Below are 20,382 nucleotides of genomic sequence, written 5' to 3' on the forward strand. Positions count from 1 at the left end.
GCCCCACGTTAGGCTCTGTGATGACCAACATGAAGCCTGCTTGAGATTCTCTCTCCCTCACTCTCTGCCTCTCCCCCTGCTCGCACTCTTTCTCTCTCTCTCAAAATAAGTAAATATAAGAAGACAAAAATAAAGAAATCCATAGTGGGTCCCAGGAGGCTAATAAAATCCAGCTGTTGGCACAGCTGCACCCCCTTCTTGAGGCTCTAGGGGAGAATGTGTTTCTTTGCTCATTCAAGTTGTTGGCAGAGTTCAGTTCCTTCTGGTTGCAGGACTGAGGTAGTCCTCATTTCCTTGTCGGCTGTCAACTGAGGGCAGTTCCCAGCTTCTAGAAGACAGCTGCATGTTTAGCAGATGGCCCCCCTTCCTTCATTTTCAAAGCCATCAACCCTGGTTAAGTACTTGCATACTTCAAATCTCTGCTGCCTCTTCTGCCATTACTGCGTTTCTCTTACCACTCTTAGGCTTTCCTGTTCTACTTTCAGGAACTCATGTATTTAAGAGAACGGACACACCTGGATAATCCAGAATAATCTTCCCATCTCAAGTTCCATAACCTTAATCACATTTGGAAGTCCCTTCTGTCATGTAAAGTAACACATTCACAGGACTAGGAAGTGAACGTCTTTGGGAGCCCATTCAATCTGTGCCTACCACACCATACTTACGCTACTCTGACCTGAGGTCAGGAACCACACCACAGAGTGTGTCACTATCCTTTGACTAAACTGTATAAGGTGTTAGGCTTGAACACATTAGGGTTTAAAATGCTGAGCAACCTTCATTAAACATGACGACTATCAGGGAATCCATCAATTTAAATAGTTATTATCACTAAATCCTGACTTCTTTTTAAATAGATAAATATCTAAGTATCTGGACAGCACTTACTCAAGGTTGAATTAACTAAATGTATACCTTCGGGCTTCCCTCTTCGTTTACTTCCTCAATGTCTCACAAATCCTTATCTAGAAGTAAGCCTCCCACAAGGCTAAAGCCACATTGGAAGACATATAGACTTAGATGAGATTTTCTGGAAAACATGATGCTTTTTATATCACAGAAATAAGAACAAATTTGTCAAAAGCATATAAAGACGCATGAGTGCAAGGCACAGCATCCAGACTCTTAGAATCCTCATATTAAATATATTCAAAGCCTCAAGAAATGGTATTGCTACTTTAAACTAGTTTAGGCAAAGACAATAATTTCTATCTGCTCTTTTTGTTGTTGTTGTTTCGCTTTGAGAGTCAGAATGAACATGAGCAGGGGAAGGGGCAGAGGTAGAGAGAGAAGCTCAAGCAGGATCCATGCCAACCGTGGGGCCTGACAGGTCTCAGTCTCATGACCTGAGCAGAAATCAAGAGTCAGGTACTTAACTGACTAAGCCAACCAGACATCTTCTAGATGCTCATCTAAGAAAAGGAAAGATTTACCTAAGAAAACAGATTGGTAGAATAATGAGCCTATGAACCTGACATCAGCCTATAAGTAAAAATTTCCACAATACATGTCATCTTTTCAAAACTAAGGGGTAACTTTTAATAATACTCCAAAAGGCAAAGTAATAAAATGGCTTGCCAAAATTTATTGTTCTAAGTTTGTGTGTTAAACTCCCTTAAACATTCTTGTGTCCATGCGTTACTTGGAATACTCGAGATTTCATATACATAATATTCAGGTCCTGCATTTATCACCCCTAATTATACCTAACAATTAAAAGCAATGTATGAATTCCCAACCTACGCAGAGTTTTTTACAAAGTGATTCAAATTTAAAATGTTTGTTCAATTTTATGGACTTTGAGTGCCTAGGAGAAAAAGGCAAATACTTATTAGTCTAGCCTCCATTAACAGCACAATGAGTTGGTCAGGCATAGTTTCCTGCAGATAATTTCTAAATCTAGATTAACTATATTTCAAAACACACGATCTGAGGGCAATGAAAAGTGACCAAAGACAGGAACAGACAAGAGAAGGTTTACCTTTGAAATATAGAAAATGCAATGGTTAAGAATTATGACGTTGGTTGTTTTTGTTTTTTTTTTTTTTTTTTTTTGCCTTGGGGCACTCAGCACCATTAATCTGACCAACATTCCTAGTTCTTGTAGTACAAAAATACAGGCTACAGTCTGAGGTTGCAGAGGACACGAATAAAGGCAGACATTTTAGCCACAAGTTTCAGGAGAGACAATCTAAAAGCAACAGAGCCACAGAAGGAGCAAGACCCCGTCCCTGGTGCACCACTGAAATACACATGCAGAGGCAAGTCCCAAAGGGACACAGAGTGTCACAGGGGAGGCTGCCCTAAAAGACTGGTCAGATATGTACGTTTGCTGTGCTTTTTGGTATTCCCCAGACAGCACACAGCTCAAGCAGCAGAAAGCTGTGGCCTCATTAAATTGAAGTGTCAGAGGACAGAGCTTACAGCTGAGGGAGCAACTGTAATTTTAGGGAGAAAACTCTGAAAGAAAAAAAAATGCACAGAGAGGTGAGGCCCACAATCTTACTATCAGCTCTACCTAAATCCTTCGAAACAGCTAACTACAGAAGCACAGGGGAGATCCACTGAGCACCAGCATACAGACACAAGAGCAATAAGCTCAAAAACTAAGTAGAGACGAAGACGAGAGAGCATGGGGGGAAAGAATCCGTACCTTGAAACCAGGCAAGTTATCTGCCAGCTAAAACAATAGCAAAAAAAGCAAACCTCAGAGAACATAACAAAATCTGAAATGACTAACATATATTATCCACAATGTCCACTTTTCAATCAAGAATTACTTCACATGCATAAAGATAAAATTACATGCAAAGAAAAGAGTGTATGACCCATACTCACGGGAGAAAAGGTAGTCAACTAAAATGGACTCAATGAGTGAGCTCATATGTGGGATTTAGCAGACAATGACTTCATTTTATTTAATGTTTTATTTATTTCTGAGAGAGAGAGAGTGAGAGAGCAAGAGAGAGAGACAGTGTGAGCAGGGAAAGGTCAGAGAGAGAGGAAGATACAGAATCTGAAGCAGCTCCAGGCTCTGAGCTGTCAGCACAGAGCCCGACACGGGGCTTGAACCCACAAACTGTGAGATCATGACCTGAGCCGAGGCCGGAGGCTTAACCGACTGAGCCACCCAGGCGCCCCTAGCAGACAAAGACTTCAAAGAAGCTAATATTTCACTGGAATAATTTAGCATAAGGTAGACTGTGCTCAATTCAAGATGCATGTTGTAATCCCTAGTGGAAGTCTTATAAAAATAATGTAAAAAGATCACAGACAAAATAAAATGGAATATAGCCAAGTATTTGATTAACACAAAAGAAAGTAGGAAATTACAATAAAGAAAAGCTCAGGATGAAATGGTTTCACTGGTGAATTCTAGCAACTACTGAAGAATACCAAAACTATTCAAACTCTTCCAAAATACTGAAGAACACTGCCTAACTCATTCTATATGTCAGTATTACCCTGGTGCCAAAGACGATACAAGAAAACTATAGGCTGACATCCCTTATAAATACAGGTGCAAAAAATCTTCAGCAATATACTAGCAAACTGAATTCAGCAGCACATTAAAAAGATTACATACTATGACTAGTGGGATTTAATTTTGTAATACAGAACAGTTCAACATACAAAAATCAATCAATATTTGACAAAATACAGCAATTGTTCTTGATAAAAACCTTCAACAAGGTAGGGATAAATGGAACATACCTCATCATCATAAAGGCCGTATACAAAAGACCCACAGCTAGTATCATCCACAATGGGGGAAAAAATGAGAACCTTTCCCCTCTGTTCAGGAACAAGACAAGACGTCCACTCTCACTATTACTACTTAATGTACTACTGGAAGTCTTAGCCTCAGCAATAAGTCAAGAAAAAGAAATTAAAGCCATCCAATTTGGCAAGGAAGAAGTCAAACTTTCACTATTTGCAGACAACATGATTATGTAGAAAACCTGAAAGACTCCACCAAAAAATTGCCAAAATTAATACATGAATTCAGCAAAGTCATAGGATATAAAATCAACATGCAGGGGTGCCTGGGTGGCTTATCTGACTTCAGCTCAGGTCATGATCTCGCAGTTCATGGGTTCGAGCCCCACATCAGGCTCTGTACTGACAGCTCAGAGCCTGGAGCCTGACTTGGATTCTGTGTCTCCCTCTCTCTCTTCCCCTCCCCGCTTACACTCGCTTACGCTCCCTCCCTCTGTCTCTCTCTCAAAACTAAACATTAAAAATATTTTTTTACATCAACATACAGAAATCTGTTGCAGTTCTATACACTAATAACGAAGTCTCAGAAATAGAAATCAAGGAATTAATCTCACTTGCAACTACACCAAGAACAGTAAGATACTTAGGAATGAAGCTAACTAAAGAGGTAAAGATCTATACTCTGAAAACTACAGAACACCTATCAAAGAAAATGAAGTGGACACAAAGAAATGGAAAAACATTCCATGATCATGGGTCAGAAGAACAAACACTATTAAACTGTCTACACTACTCAAAGCAATCGACACATTTAATGCAATTCCTATCAAAACGCCACCAACATTTTTCAGAGCTACAACAAATAATCCTACATTTGTATGGAATCACAAAAGACCCTGAATAGCCCAAGCAATCCTGAAAAAGAAAAAACTGAAGGCACCACAATTCCAGAATTCAAGCCATATTACAAAGCTCTGGTCATCAAGACAGTCTGGTACTGGCACAAAAACAGACACACAGAGCAATGGAATAGAAAACCCAGAAATGGACCCACAACTATATGGTTAACTCATCTTTGAAAGAGCAAGAAAGAATACTCAATGGAAAAAAGACAGTCTCTTTCAACAAATGGTGCTGGGAAAACTGGACGGCGACATGCAAAAGAATGAAACTGGCCCACTTTCTTACACCATACACAAAGTAAATGCAAAATGGATGAAAGACCTGAATGTGAGACAGGAAACCATCAAAATCCTAGAGGAGAACACAGGCAGCAATCTCTTTGACCTTGGCCAAAACAACTTCTTATCCGACATGTCACCAAAGACAAGGGAAACAAAAGCAACATGAAGTTTTGGGACTTCATGAAGATAAAAAGCTTCTACACAGCAAAGAAAACAATCAACAAAACTAAAATCTTTAAAGAACTTATCAAACTCAACACTCAGAAAATAAATAATCCAGTTAAGAAATGTAAAGAAGAGGGGTGCCTGGGTGACTCAGCTGGTTAAGATCGACTTTGGCTCAGGTCATAATCTCATGGTTCAGTTTGTGGGTTTGAGCCCCATGTTGGGCTCTACACTGACAGCTCTGAGTGTGAAGCCTGCTTTGGATTCTCTGTCTCCCTCTCTCTCTACTCCTCCCCCCAAATGCATGCACTCGTACACTCTCTCAAAAATAAACACTTAAAAAAAAAAAAAAGAAACGGGAAGAAGACATAAATAGACACTTTTCCAAAGAAGACATCCAGATGGCTAACAGACATGTTGAAAAGATGTTCAACATCACTCATCATCAGGGAAATACAAATCAAAACCATGATGAGATACCACCTAACACCTATCAGAATGGCTAAAATTAACTACACAAGAAACAGTTAAGTGTTAGCAAAGATGCTGAGAAAAAGGAACCTTCTTGCACTGCTGGTGGGAATGCAATCTGGTTCAGCCACTCTGGAGAACTGTACAGAGGTTCCTCAAGAAAGTAAAAATAGAACTACCCTAAGATCCAGCAACCACACTATTAGGTATTTACCCAAAGGATACAAAAATACAGATTCAAAGGGGTACATGCACCCCAATGTTTATAGCAACATTATCAACAATAGCCAAACTATGGAGAGAGCCCAAATGTTCCTCAAATGATGAAGAGATAAAAAAGATAAGGTGTGTATACACACACACACACACACACACACATATATACACACATATATATATGTATACACACAATGGAATATAGGCATCAAAAAGAATGAAATCTTGCCACTTGCAATGATGTGGATGGAGCTAGAATGTATTATGCTAGGTGAAATAAGTCACTCAGAGAAAGACAAATATGTGATTTCACTCATATGTGGACTTCAAGAAACAAAACAGATGACCAGAAGGGAAGGCAGGAGAGGGAAGGTGGTGATGGTAAAAGAAGAGTGTGAAACAAACCAGAAGAGACTCTTCTTTTTCTTTTTAATTTTTTTGATGTTTTTATTTATGTTTGAGAGAGAGAGAGAGACAGTGTGAGCAGCGGAGGGGCAGACAGAGAGGGAGACACAGACTCTGAAGCAGCTCCAGGCTCTGAGCTATCAGCACAGAGCCCGAAACGGGGCTCAAACCCACTAACCATGAGATCAAGACCTGAACCAAAGTCGGATGCTTAACTGACTGAGCCACCCGAGTGCCCCCAACCACAAGAGACTCCGAATGACAAAGTATAAACTATGGGTTAATGGAGGACGGCAGGAGCATCTGGATGGATCAATCAATGGACCAGCCAACTTCGTCTCAGGTAATGATCTCATAGGTTTTTTTACCATATCTAAATGGAAGATAATGCTGATAATATAGTCTTATTATCACAAGTAGGAATATGTTCAGTGGTCAGTGGTGATCTGTATTTACATATTAATACTAAACTCAATATATTAAAATAATTCCACTTTGGGAAAAAATTCTGATATCATTCTATCTGGCAAACCATTCTCTAAAATCTAGTGTGTTTATTTCATGTAATAACTCAAAATGGCCAAGCTAGTTAGCTAGGGATAGACCTTATCGCTAATTTATTCTGGCAGGTACAAAGGCATGGTACTCAGAATGAGGTTGTACATGGAGACGAATGAAGCTTTTCTATAGCACTTACAGGGACTGGTAACATCTCCTTTGAAAAATCTCCCTGTCTAAATTACATGGTCTTGCATCTCTCAAGAACCGGTTTTTTAACTTCTCAGGTTTATCCAGAGCTGCGGTTTGAGAAGACTGCTGAATTTGTTAACAACTGTTCCTGAAAACCTCCTTCATCTGTTTCAGGAAGGAATGATTAGGTAGGATCTTTATTTTTCAAAACAGGATGCCAACTCTTACATTTTAATTCGGTTTCCAAAACCCACAGATCCATACTCAGTGTAATGAGTGGATACTCAGTACTGTCGGTCTTCCCAAATCCTTTCTCCCTCCTTTCTGCCTTCCTGGCAGATTCCACGTTTTGTGTTTTCATGTCAGTAACCCCGGGCTTAGGGAAGGGCACTCCCTTACTCCAGGCTTTAGTTCACGGTTGGTCTTGGTAGTTTCATTGTTTTCCTGTAGTTGTTTAGACATGTGGTTTCCTCCGGGGTTAAGGAAATTTGAGGGAAGTGAACTGGGAAGTTCCAAACTTTTTGAAAAGGTTTTTTTTGCAAATAAATCCTGATGAAAAGTATAGTATAGGTGGTGAAGTATAGGTTGTAACTAGATACTATCCCTCTATCTAAACTCCGACTTTGAGACCTACTACTTGCGTACTTGCAACAAATAAACAGACGCTGGATCCCTTTACCATTTCATCTAGTCCTCTCATTTCACACACTTTTTTTTTTTTAACTTTTCTGGATTTTAATACTTATATTTTATAATGGTATAGTTCTTATAACCTGTATGTTCATATATAATCTCATCAGAGTATCTCCTTTCTTTCATTTCTCTTCTCTGATTATTTCTCTCTTCATGTCCTCCCTTTTCCATTTTTCCCCTCTTTCCAATCACCCCACCCACTCCTTCCTCTTCCTCCTTTTTTTTTTAAAGTACATTTTTGTTGTGCATTAGGCATAGTCCCTTACTTCCAGGTGGAGCTGGACTAATGATGGATTTGAATTGAAGAACTGGAAGAAGAACTTAGGCACCAGAGTTAAATTGAGAGTGGAGTGGGTATTCCTCATTGGGAAATATCAAGAAATGGATAGATTTAAATTCATTTATAAAAAAATCAACTTTTTTGGATATGATTTATATGCAACAAAATGCACCCATTTGAACTGTACACTATGATGGCATGTGACATGTGTATGCATTGGTACAATCACCACTGCAGTCAGGATACGCATTTTCATCACCCCGAAAAGTTGTCTGGTGCCTCTTCAAGGCAGTCTTCCCACTTCCAACACAAAGTTTGGGTTCCTGGAGATTTCATTTTGCCCTTTCTTGAATTTCATATGCTTGCAGTCATATGGTATATATACTCCTTTGATGAGTAGTGGAATACTACTGTATATGCTACAATGTGTTTATCCACTCACCCTCTGATGAGTATTTGGCTGGTTTTCATCTTTTGACTCTTGTGAATTAAGTTCTTATGAACATTTATTTTCAAGGCTTTTGGGTAAATACTTGAATAGAATTCCTGAGTTATCTGTATTACGATTAACTTCTTAAGATTTGCTACACTATTTTCCAGAATGGTTGTGCATTGTACTTTTTCATTAGCAGTGCATGAGAGTCCCATTTGCTTTACATCCTTCAATGCATGGCATTGTGAATCATTTTAATTTTAGGCAATCTAATAGATTTGTAGTGGTATCTCTTTGTGATTTGAGTTTGCATTTATGTGATTACTAATGATTTTGAGTCTATTTTTGTGTTTATTTCCCATTTTGCTTACCTTATTTTTTAAATTTTTTAATGTTTTATTTTTGAGAGAAACCAAGCAAGTGAGCATGTGCACCAGCAGGGGAGGGACAGAGAGAGGGAGACAGAGGATCTAAAGTGGGCTCTGTGCTGATAGCAAACCCAATGGGGGACCTCATTCTGAGTACCATGCCTTTGTACCTACCAGAATAAATTAGCGATAAGATCTATCCCTAGCTAACTAACTTGGCCATTTTGAGTTATTATATGGAATAAACACACTAGATTTTAGAGAATGGTTTGCCAGATAGAATGATATCAGGATTTTTTCCCAAAGTGGAATTATTTTAATATATTGCTAAATTGATTTTAGTATTAATATGTAAACACAGATCACCACTGACCACTGAACATATTCCTACTTGTGATAATAAGACTATATTATCAGCATTATCTTCCATTTAGATATGGTAGAAAAGCCTACTTCTGATTCACTGCAACAGATTTCGAGTCCGTAACATAGATATTAAAACAAATGAATGAAACTGCATCCTGTTTTACCGGTCTCTCAGAATATCATTCCTGCCTACCTGCCCTGTTGTTTACATAGTATTAAAATGCTCAACTCTTTTAGTATACCTACAATGACAAATTTTTATCAAACCCTTTTAACTTAGCCTACAGATAATTTTAATTTACCAAAGACTGATAAAATGATGTTTCATACAGCACTAGGATTTTTTAAAGGTAAAGTAATAAAATACAATGGTGATAAAAAAGAGAACATCCCACCTGGTCTTCCCATAAAATATCAAACTTTAAGACTCAAACACAATTCATTAAGTAGGCTAATACCATTTTTAAGAAAGTCAATAAAATAATCAGTAAGGGAAAAGTTAATAAGATAATAAATTTGTATTTCTGAGGCACTGTTCATATTCATTTAAAATATGTTTTGATTTTTAAAACAAAATTATTAATGATATAAATACTGGAATAGAAAAGAAGTTGAGAACTATTGGGATAAGCATCCAAATGAAAAAGAAAAACCCTTAGAACCAAGGAATTTAAAAATTTGGCACATTACTAAAGAACCTTACAGTATATAAATCATTCTCCAACACTCATAAATGTTACAGCAAGCAACGACAAACAATAAGGTACAATACAGGGCTTCCAGAAGCATTAACTGACCACATGGAATAAAAATATACCTACAAATGCTGCTGTAACTTTGAAATATATGAAAATACCCTGAAGTTTACAAAAAGTAAGCTGCTTATTTTGTCTGGATATAATCCAACCTCCTTGATACTATGTGATAAAAGATAAAACCAATAAAATAGGATCATAGATGCTGTGTGGGTATCATCTGTCAAATACAAACTTTGGTAACACTGAATTCCATTAGTTAACAAAAAGAGGGTTTATGTATAATTTTAATATGCTTATCTCTTCAACAGGCAAACCCATACCTAAGCAGAAGTCCATTATTTTGAACATGTGGATATGAGCACAGCATCACCCCCACCTGGTGGTGGCTGAATCCAGTCACATATGTAAGTAACTTAGAGACTATCTAAATCCAACTTCTGAAAATGTTTATCATCACAGGTGATTACAATGTCGGTTGAAAAATGTATACTGAATTCTCCATGTTGAAGCTTTCACAAAAAACTCATATATGGCTTAAATGCATTTAAGAAGTCACCTCAGACCTAATTTAATACTTAAATTATATGGCAGATTTACAAATTTTCCTATCAGAAGGCAATTTTAATAAGCTTGAAATAATAAAATTTTCCAAAGTTGTCACCAACTACATCATCTTGTAGATACCTCAAGAAACATTCACCAGTTCAATATTTATTGGTCACCTATTATGTGGCAAAGGCATATAAATCATACTTCTCTCACCAGTGCGTAAATCAGAAATGTTTGTAAGTATAGTCCTACTAGATTGGGAAAATATCACAGTTACAATAAGAACAGTAGTAGATGAAACAAACTTACATAATCCTTTCCTTCTACATTAAGTATTTCACAAAATGCTTCTATGATGAATTGTTTTTATTTTTTTTAATGTTTCTTTAATTGTGAGAAACAGAGAGAGACACAGCATGAGCAGGGGAGGGTCAGAAAGAGGGAGAGGCAGAATCTACAGCAGGCTCCAGGCTCTGAGCTGTCAGCACGGAGCCTGATGCGGGGCTCAAACCCACAAACCGTGAGATCATGACTTGAGCCAAAGCCGGACACTCAACCAACTGAGCCACCCAGGCACCCCCATGACAAATTTTAAGAATACATTCTAAAAAGAAATAATGGTATTATGTATCGCAGCTTAGCCACAAAATTATAAAACTCAGAAAACAGACCACAGGCAATAAAAATTAATTTCTATCATATCCAAATGTTTAATTATAACTTAATACTGTATTATACTTTTAAAAAATCTTTAAATGATACCTCAATAAAGCTTTAATGTAGAAGCTAACATGAGTCAACTGACAATCACAACATAAAATATATTCATTATATAAACACGGCATTTATTTTTTAAATTTTTTATCTTTGAGAGAGAAGAGAGTGAGTGTACAAGAGAAAGGAGCCGATGGTGGAGACAGAATCTTGCACAGGCTCCACACTCAGCATGGAACCCAGTGTTGGACTAGATCCCATGACCTGGGGATCATGACTTGAGCCATAACCAAGAGTTGGACGCTCAACTGACTGAGCCACCCAGGCACCCTAAACACGATATATCTTAAATGTGTTGTATCCTTTTTTTTTTTTTCTAAAGGACCCTGGGAGACCTACCAATGGCAGCAATGCCTTTCATAAAGCAATTAAATGCTGCTATAGAGTTTAAGAGAAGTAGTAGAGCACTAGTGGTTAAGGCTCTGGAATCAGATTTTTACAGATACGTCAGGTGTGGGACCTTAGAAACCACTAAAATATAAATCCTTATAAAAGGCAGAGGAGTTTATGTTTTGTTCACTGATGTAAGTTTGATATCAAGAATAGCACATGGTATACTTAGTAGGCATTCAATAAATACTGGCTTAATGAATGAATACATTTATCTAAGTTTTATAGTGAGAGATTGACTGGAGCTTTTTTCTTATTAGTTCATGGAAGAAGCAGATGAGCCAAAATGAGAAAGCTATAAAGAGAAGAGACTGGTTTCTTCCAAGGATGATAACATTAATAATAATAACATCATCATCATATTTTATACTTAGTTTCATATAAGGGTATAACAGACAGGAGAACTACATTTGCTCATTTCTTACCATGTTCCTAACAAGCTACAGGCTCATGTGTACTGAAATCTAATTGATAAAGAAATAAATTATAAATCATGATTTTCATAAAAAAAGACTAGAGAACATCCATGAAATTCTAGCCTGGTTTTGTTTGTTTCTTTGCTTTTCACAGAGAGACAGAGAGAGCAGGGAAGGGGCAGAGAGAGAGGGAGAGAGAGAGAATCCCAAGCAGGCTCCGCACTGTCAGGGCAGAGCCTGACACAGGGCTTGAACCCATGAACCACGAGATCATGACCTGAGCTGAAATCAAGAGTTGGATGTTGAACCAAATGAGCCACCCAGGTGCCCCTGCTTACATTTTTATATAAAATTTTTTTTCTCCTTCAATCCCTTTATGTACGACATGTAAAAAACAATTAGGTAGTAAAAAAAATTTTTAACTACCTAGAAAAAGTTATCATAAGACACAATATATACGGTGTACATATATTATTTTTAAAACTAAATAACTTTGAAAATATAAAAATAGACTGGAACAAATGAGACATTTTATTTCTGTTTAGAAAACATCAATACTATAAAAACATACAAAGCTTAATGTATTAACCTATAAAGTTGAAATATCTAAATACTAACAAGTTTGTTTTAGTAAGTGGCATCAGTAGAAAAGCATTCTGAAATTCAAGAACCAAATGCATGACTGAATTTCAGGAAACACTCAAACTCCCAATTCATATCTGGACTCTAACTGTACTCAGCAATGAGATAGGATTTTAATTGGAAACAGAAACCTAAATAACTGTATTGTGTCCTACTTGGATAAAACTGTGTAAAATAAATAGGGACAGTCAACAACATGAAGCATAAAAGAAGAAATAAAAACTTAAGAGTCAAGAGATTGGCAGTGACCAAACAGAGGGTTCCCCGTGACCCAAGACTTACAAAGCACTCCGGGTAAAGTAAGCACATTATTAACATGAGATGTAATAAGCATTAGGCTTATCACACTTTGTAATATATATCTTAATATCTTAATCATACAACCAGCTTCCCTTGACCTAACTGAAATTCTACCAACAAGTTTCTGATTATAAATTTATTTCTCCATTTAATCTCTCCAGGGAGGAAATAATGTGTTCAGCCCAAAGAACAGCACATATCTCATTGCAAATTAACAAAGAGTGTTCTGGATTATAAACCAGTGTCTTATGAACTTGGTTAATATGAAGGGAAAGATGAAGCATTAAAGTGGATTTGCAGAATCAGTACCATTTTAGACAGACGAGCTGTCATTACAGTTTGTGGGAGTTCCAACCCCCCTCGCCTGTATGCAGCCCATATGCTACTTCTTCCCGAACCCTGTGGAAAGAACGCCCATCAATGGGGGGAGAAGGAGAAATCATGAATCGTCTCTGCCTCAAACGAAGACTCACAAAAAGCGGGGCTACTCTAGGAAACCCCTCAGGATCATCCCTTTGTTACTCTGGTCTCTGATCTGTTGTTCGTTCTCATTATGTATTTTTCTAAGTCAAATTAATGCCTTCTTTAGAACTAGTCAGACAATAAAACATCCATAAGCAATTATTAATTCAATTCTCATGGTTGGCAAAATGAAGTTTCTAAGCCAGAAACAGAGAGAAACTGACCCTGAATTGTGGTTACTTCACAGTGTAAATATCGGCTCTTGGTAGTCATGACTCTCAAAAACGTCTAGTAAATTTTATAAAATTAAGGGATTCTTTTTATTTTTTTAACTTTCAAAAGCAAGGGTCTAATACAAATAAGGAGAAATAAAATGTAAGGAATTGAAATGAAAAGAAGTAGAGAGGAACTAGGTTCAAACTGAATTTCTCAACAAGTCCACATAAACTAGTATACAAGAACTGTTTACCTAAATTCAAAACAATACAGATTTACATCTTCCATGTTCTCTCCATATTCAAATATCCTAACCCAACAGTATCCAACAGATTTTAACATCTGATAACACTAAAGGGAAGAGTACACTAGACCCCTCACCAACGACTGTGTAACTGACAGGGCAAGGTGTCTATACCACAGATAGGTACAGTACCTCCTACTATTTTCAGGGAGAAACTATGAGGTGCTCATATTGACTGTGGAAATACAGTACTTTCTGGTTTCATGACTACAGGTTCAATTCAAGATAGAAAAAGGACAAATGCACTCCACGGAATACAGAAACCTGTTCTTCAGCCTGATCTCGCTACACTGATAGTACAAGAACCTTTCAACAGTTCCAATCTTAAGTGATTTCAAACACTAATGTTTAAAAAGCTGCCTTCCTCTGGTTCATAATGACAGCTAACCAAACTGCTCAAACAATTGTGAAAACGGGTGCTTGGATGGCTCAGGCAGTTAGGCCTCCGACTTCAGCTCAGGTCATGATCTGAAGATCATGGGACCAAGCTCCACATAGGGCTCTGTGCTGGCAGCGCACAGCCTGCTTGGGATTATCTCCCTCTCTCTCTCTGCCCCTCTCCTACTCACTTGCGTTCTCTCTCTCTGTCTCTCTCTCAAAATAAACATTTTTTAAAAATTATAAAAAGATATCAAGCTTATCAATTATGTAGAGATCCTGCTTTGATGGGCTAACAGTTTTAAAAAATGGTAACAGTATCAAAAATATACTTTTAAGTTTTTTATCTTACTAATGTTCCAAAAATTGTTACCAATTTGTAGTAAGGCCCATCTAAATTTGCATCTAGTCCGAAGACTCTTCTTGAAGAGAAGCCATAAATCAATACGATAACTTTAATCCTGAAACCTATACTAAGTATTTTTTAAAATCATTAGATAATAGTCTGTATGAAAAATTACAAGTATGTCTGCACTAAAAGCATTCTACTTATTCCGTGAGACACTAATATAACTTTAATTTCCCTATTGCCTAATGATATTGAGCACCTCATATACCTGGCTGTCATTCATGGTTTTTTGTTTGTTTTTTGGTGAAGTGTCTGCACAAATCTTTTTGCCTACTTTTTAATTGCATTGTCTGTATTCTTACCATCATTGTAGAGTTTTCTAAATATTCTGGACATTAGTCCTTGATCAAATATATATTTTGCATTTATTTTCTCCTTGCCAATTGCTTGCCTTTCCATTCTTCTAACAGTATTTTTCAAAGAACAAAAGTTTTAAATTTTGATAAAATCTAATTTATCAGTTTTTGTGTATGTGAATTGTGCTTTGAGTGATATATCTAAGAAATCATTTTCTAATTCAAAGTCACAAAAATGTTCTCTTGTGTTTTCTTCTCAATTTTCTACAGCTTTACATATTACATTTAGGGCTGTGATCCATCTTCAGTTAAATTTTTTTAACGTTTATTTATTTTGAGAGACAGACAGAGTGACAGCAGGGAAGGGGCAGAGAGAGAGGGAGACACAGAATCTGAAGCAGGCTCCAGGCTCTGAGCTGTCAGCACAGAGCCTGAGGCAGGGCTCGGACCCACGAACCGTGAGATCATGAGCTGGGATGAAGTTGGACGCTCAATCGACTGAGCACCCAAGTACCCCAATTTTTTTTTATATAAAGTGAGGTACAAATACAAGTTCGCGGTTTTGCATATGGACATCCAATTGTGTCAACACCATCTGTTGAAAAGACTATTTGTTCTGTTGTTCATAGGAGTGTGGGTCTATTTCCGGCTCACTATTCTGTTCCACTGATCTATTTGTCTATTGTTTTGACTTGTTTACTATAAATTTTTGTAAGAAGTCTTCAAATCAGGTAGGGTTAATTCTCCAACTCTGTTTTCTTTTAAAAACTTTGTCTGGATTCTTTGCATTTCCATATGAATTTTAAAATCAGTTTGTCAATTTCCAAATAAAAGCTTTCTGGGGTTCAGATTATAATTATATTGGATTCATGTAGATCAATTTAGGGAAAATGGACATCTTAACAGTATTAAGTCTCTGATTTCACAGACAAGGTTCATTTATTTATTAATTTAGGTCTTCTTTTATTGTTCACAACATTTTCTAGTTCTCAGTGTATAGGTCATATGAATCTTTTATCAAATTTAACCTAAGTGTTTCATATTTTTGATGCTATTTTAAGTGGTATTTTTTGAATTTCAATTTCTAATTGCTTGTTAACAGGAGAGTATATGGAAATAAAACTAATTTTTATAATAATCTTGTATCCTGAAATCTTGCTTACACTCCTTTACTAGTTCTAGTAAATTTTTTGTAAACTCAAAACAAAGTACCACTTTGACATACCAATCAGAATGGTTAAAAATAACATGACTTAACTAATAACAAGTGTTGGCATGTGGAGGAAGTAGAATTTTCACACACTACTTGTAGGAAAGTAAAATTTTACCACTACTTTGAAAATACCTTGGCAATTTCTTCAAAAGTTAAACACATGTCTACCATACAATCTAGCCATTTCACTCCTACGTATTTATCGAAGAGAAATGAAAGCATATGTCCATACAAAGATTTCTGTATATGAATGTTCATTGCAGCTTGATTTGTAATAGCCAAAAACTAGAAACAACCCAAATTTTCCATCACCAGGTGAATGGATAAACCAACTGTGGGATCGCTCTATGATGTAATACTACTCAGAAATAAAAAGGAATGAGCTATTGATATATACAACATCGATAGATCTCAAAATTAAGCTCACTGAAAGAAGCCACAGAAACACATACAAACTATATTATTTATATAAAATTGTCTGAAGTGCCAATAGTGACAGAAAGAAGTTCAATAAATACCTGAGGAATGACTGCCAAGGGGCATGAAGAAACTTTTGGGAGTGATAGTTATGTTCTTTACCTTGATATTGGTGATGTTTCATGTTAAAACTTACCAAACTGTACATTTTCAATACATGCAGTTTATTTTATATCACCTAGATCTCAATTTAAAAAATAAAAAGTACCAGTATAAGATAATTGTCACCAGGTACCAAAATATATTTTTTAAGTTGATATGTAATTCATAAACCATAAAAGTCCAGGCTTTTAGAGTGCACAATTCAGTGACTTTCCTGTATATTGGTGAGGTTGTGCAACAATCACTATTTAACGCCAGGACATTTTCATCACCCCAAAGAGCAATCTGTACCCATTAGCAGTCACTCTACATTCCCTCTAGTTCCTCAAAATACACTGAATTTCTAGAGGACAATGAATTTCATCTGGTCTCTGCAATTCAACACTCAAGACCTTTAAAGAGATTAGTTTTAAGTTAATTTCAGTGGCCTGTAAACACTACTACTCTTCATCATTTTATTCTTTCTAATGAGAATCAGATCTGTACTGATACAGACCCTAATAATGTCAGAGATGTTCCAATCATAAAATATCATTTAGCATATATGTGGAATTGTATTACTGATTGCAAAGTTATTACTTTTATTAAAATAAAGCTTCCTCGGGGCGCCTGGGTGGCTTAGTCGGTTAAGCGTCCAACTTTCGCTTGGGTCATGACCTCACGGATCGTGGGTTCGAGCCCCGCGTCGGGCTCTGTGNAATAAAGCTTCCTCTTGGCTTCTCCTTATTATCAATGCCAGGGTTAGCCAAGACTGAGCTACAGTGATGAATGATGAAGAGATGATGCCTTTGCAAATTCTGAATGGTACATGATCTGCAAAGCTTTAAGAATTTAAATTAACAGAATCCATTTTGAGAGAATTCCACCATGAACGATACGTTCTCAGCAACTGCTCATCATTTAATATTTATAAAACTTTGGGTAAAGCTAATGCCTCATTGGAAGGATAATGGGTTTATACTCTACACTGAACCAACTCAGAACATTATGATCGATACTTATGTGTTTTTTTAAAAACAAGCCATCACCATTTGTATTATAGCATCTGTTGTTTCTAGAAAAAATGATAATCATAATAAAAATCTAGCAATTTTTAATTATGGAACAGTGTCAGTGATGACAAATATACATAATAAACCTTGAATTAATTTGCGCCTGCTTTTAATAATTCTATCATCCTACAGATTATTTTTGGAGCAAAAAAATTAAATGTGATAAAGCAAAAAATAAAAGCTGATACTAGAATTTTTACACTCCTACATTTAGCACATACTGTGAAAAAAACACTCAAGCGTTACTCATTGCTTAAAAATTAACTTTTTAACAGACTCTTAACTACTGAGAACAAACTGATGGTTGGGGGGGGCGGGAGGAATTAAAATGGTGACAGGGATTAAGGAGCACTTGTCACGATGAGCAACAAGTGATGTACAGAACTGTTAAATCACTGTACTGTACACCTGAAACTAATGTAACACTATGTTAGCTAGTATTTAAAAACTTAAAAACTTTTTTCAGTTTTAATAAACATTAACTTTTTAAACAATGTATTCCAAGCATATTAAATCACAAGTTAAATATATTTCCAATGATGTGACTAAACAATGCATTCAGGCATTAAAAATTCAAATGCTGAAGTATGATTTATGAAGGATGCTATATTTCTTTAGTAAAAAAAAATATACACCTGGGTGGCTTGGTCGGTTAAGCGTCCGACTTCGGATCAGGTCATGATCTCACAGTTCATGTGTTCAAGCCCTGCATCAGGTTCTGTGCTGACAGCTGGCTCAGAGCCTGGAGCCTGCTTCAGATTCTGTATCTCCCTCTCTCTCTGACCCTCCCCAGCTCACACTGTCTCTCTCCCTCTCAGAAACTTAAAAAAAAATTTTTAAAAATATGGAATAAGCATTACAACATGACTATGTAATTGAAATATCAAAGACATAAAATTTCAAAAATGACATGTAATGCATATCTTTCTGATATTATTTTCAAAGCACACTGCCAAGAGTAACTAGACTCTTGATATTTGAACTGGCTATCATCAAAGACTTCTGAACCTACAAAGGTACAAAATCCCTAAACACATCCACTTCAGAAAAATTACTGAGTAGCTCAATGAAAAGAAGCAAACGACAAAGCCTCATTAAAATGCAGGTGTTAGTTCTACATATACTCAGTAGCTATTCAAAAATTTGCCTGAAATATTATGAACTATGTCATCATGGACCTTGCAGTTTGTTAACAGTCCAAATCATCAATGCTAAACCCTTGAATGTTAAATGTCTATTCTAAATGCTTGAGAAAAGAAAGTGTATCAAGAAACAAATTCAATAAATTTTCTAGGCACAATGCCAACATAGGATCTGTCACCTAAAAAACAGCATTTATTCTACAGAAATGAAAATTAAGTTCACATGAAAACCTGTACACAAATGTTTATAGTAGCTCTATTCATCATCACCAAAAACTAGAAACAACATAAATCTCCTTCCATCAGTCAAATCAATAAACTGTACAACCACATGGTGACATTCCAACAAACACCAAGTTACAAACTATGGTATATACAAAAACTCGAGTGAATCTCAGGGGCATTATGCTGAGTACAAAATGCTAGCCTCAAAATGTCACATACTTTAGAATTCCATTCATGTGACATTCTCCTAAAAAGAAAACTAAACTCATGGAAAACTAATGGTTGTCAGAGGTGGGCGGGGGTGGGGGGGGTGGGGGCGAGTGTGACCATCAAAGGACAGTATGAGGAAATTTTGGGGGTACGGAATTTCTTCTATATCATGACTGTGCTGGCGGTTACGCAAATCTATGCATGTATTAAAATTCACATGCCTGTATACCAAAACAAAATAAAAAGGCCAATTTTACCATACGAGAATTTAAAAAAAAAACCAGCATTTCTAAGAAATCAATTAATTTTACTCACCCGTTTTGAAAACTGTGACAATGTTATATATGGCTATTAAATAAATCTGTTCAATAATATTTGTGCCGAGTGATAACAATAGTCAACAAGTCAAGTGACTGAAAAATCTTAAAAACTCTACTAACTTCTTAATCAAAAAAGAACTTACCAAGTTCATTAAGACTCTGAGCAGCTTTTGTGATCTCTCTGCTTCCCCCCTGCAGCTGTCCTTGGAGTCTCTGAGAGAGATACAAGATGCGAACTATTCTCCGAAGCAAATCACAGGCAACCTGTGCAAATATAACAGTACTTAATAAGTATAATCAATCCATGAAGTCTCATTACTATTATGATGTGAACCTCTCCATTCTATCCATATGCTAAAGATTCATTCATGTCTTTTGTTTTCTACCCATCAGAAACCTAAAAGAAAACTAAAAAAAAAAAAAAATCTCAAGGCTTAGAAAGCATCATTTTAAAATAAACTCCAGTTGATCCTACAAGAAGAGACTGGGGACTGAGGAACTACAAAACGCGGGAACTCTTTCCTCGATCCTAGAGCGGCTTTAGTCTCTCCACCCGTGGCTCAGTCTTCATACTAAATTCAAATTCAGAAAGTTCCAAAGCCCAGGCCATAGTCCTGACCAATTAAATCAGAATCTCGGGAGGTGGGTACTAAGCACCTGTATTTTTTTTTAATGTTCATTTATTTTTGACAGAGAGAGAGAGAGCATGAGCAGGGTTGGAACAGAGAGAGAGAAACAATCCAAAGCAGGCTT

General features: G+C 36.6%; 1 protein-coding gene across 1 annotated transcript in view; it reads right to left on the minus strand.

Annotated features, from left to right (window-relative positions):
* The window catches only part of COG5 (component of oligomeric golgi complex 5), a 297,454-nt gene that overhangs the window by 243,325 nt on the left and 33,747 nt on the right, over window positions 1-20,382 (minus strand). Inside the window, exon 5 of the mRNA XM_077758336.1 lies at window positions 19,773-19,893. Within this exon, the coding sequence (XP_077614462.1) occupies window positions 19,773-19,893 (121 nt within the window). The remainder of the gene's footprint in view (window positions 1-19,772; window positions 19,894-20,382) is intronic.

Source organism: Crocuta crocuta, unplaced genomic scaffold (genome assembly GCF_008692635.1).
Source record: "Crocuta crocuta isolate KB4526 unplaced genomic scaffold, BGI_CrCroc_1.0 scaffold103, whole genome shotgun sequence".
In the NCBI taxonomy this organism is placed as follows: domain Eukaryota; kingdom Metazoa; phylum Chordata; class Mammalia; order Carnivora; family Hyaenidae; genus Crocuta; species Crocuta crocuta.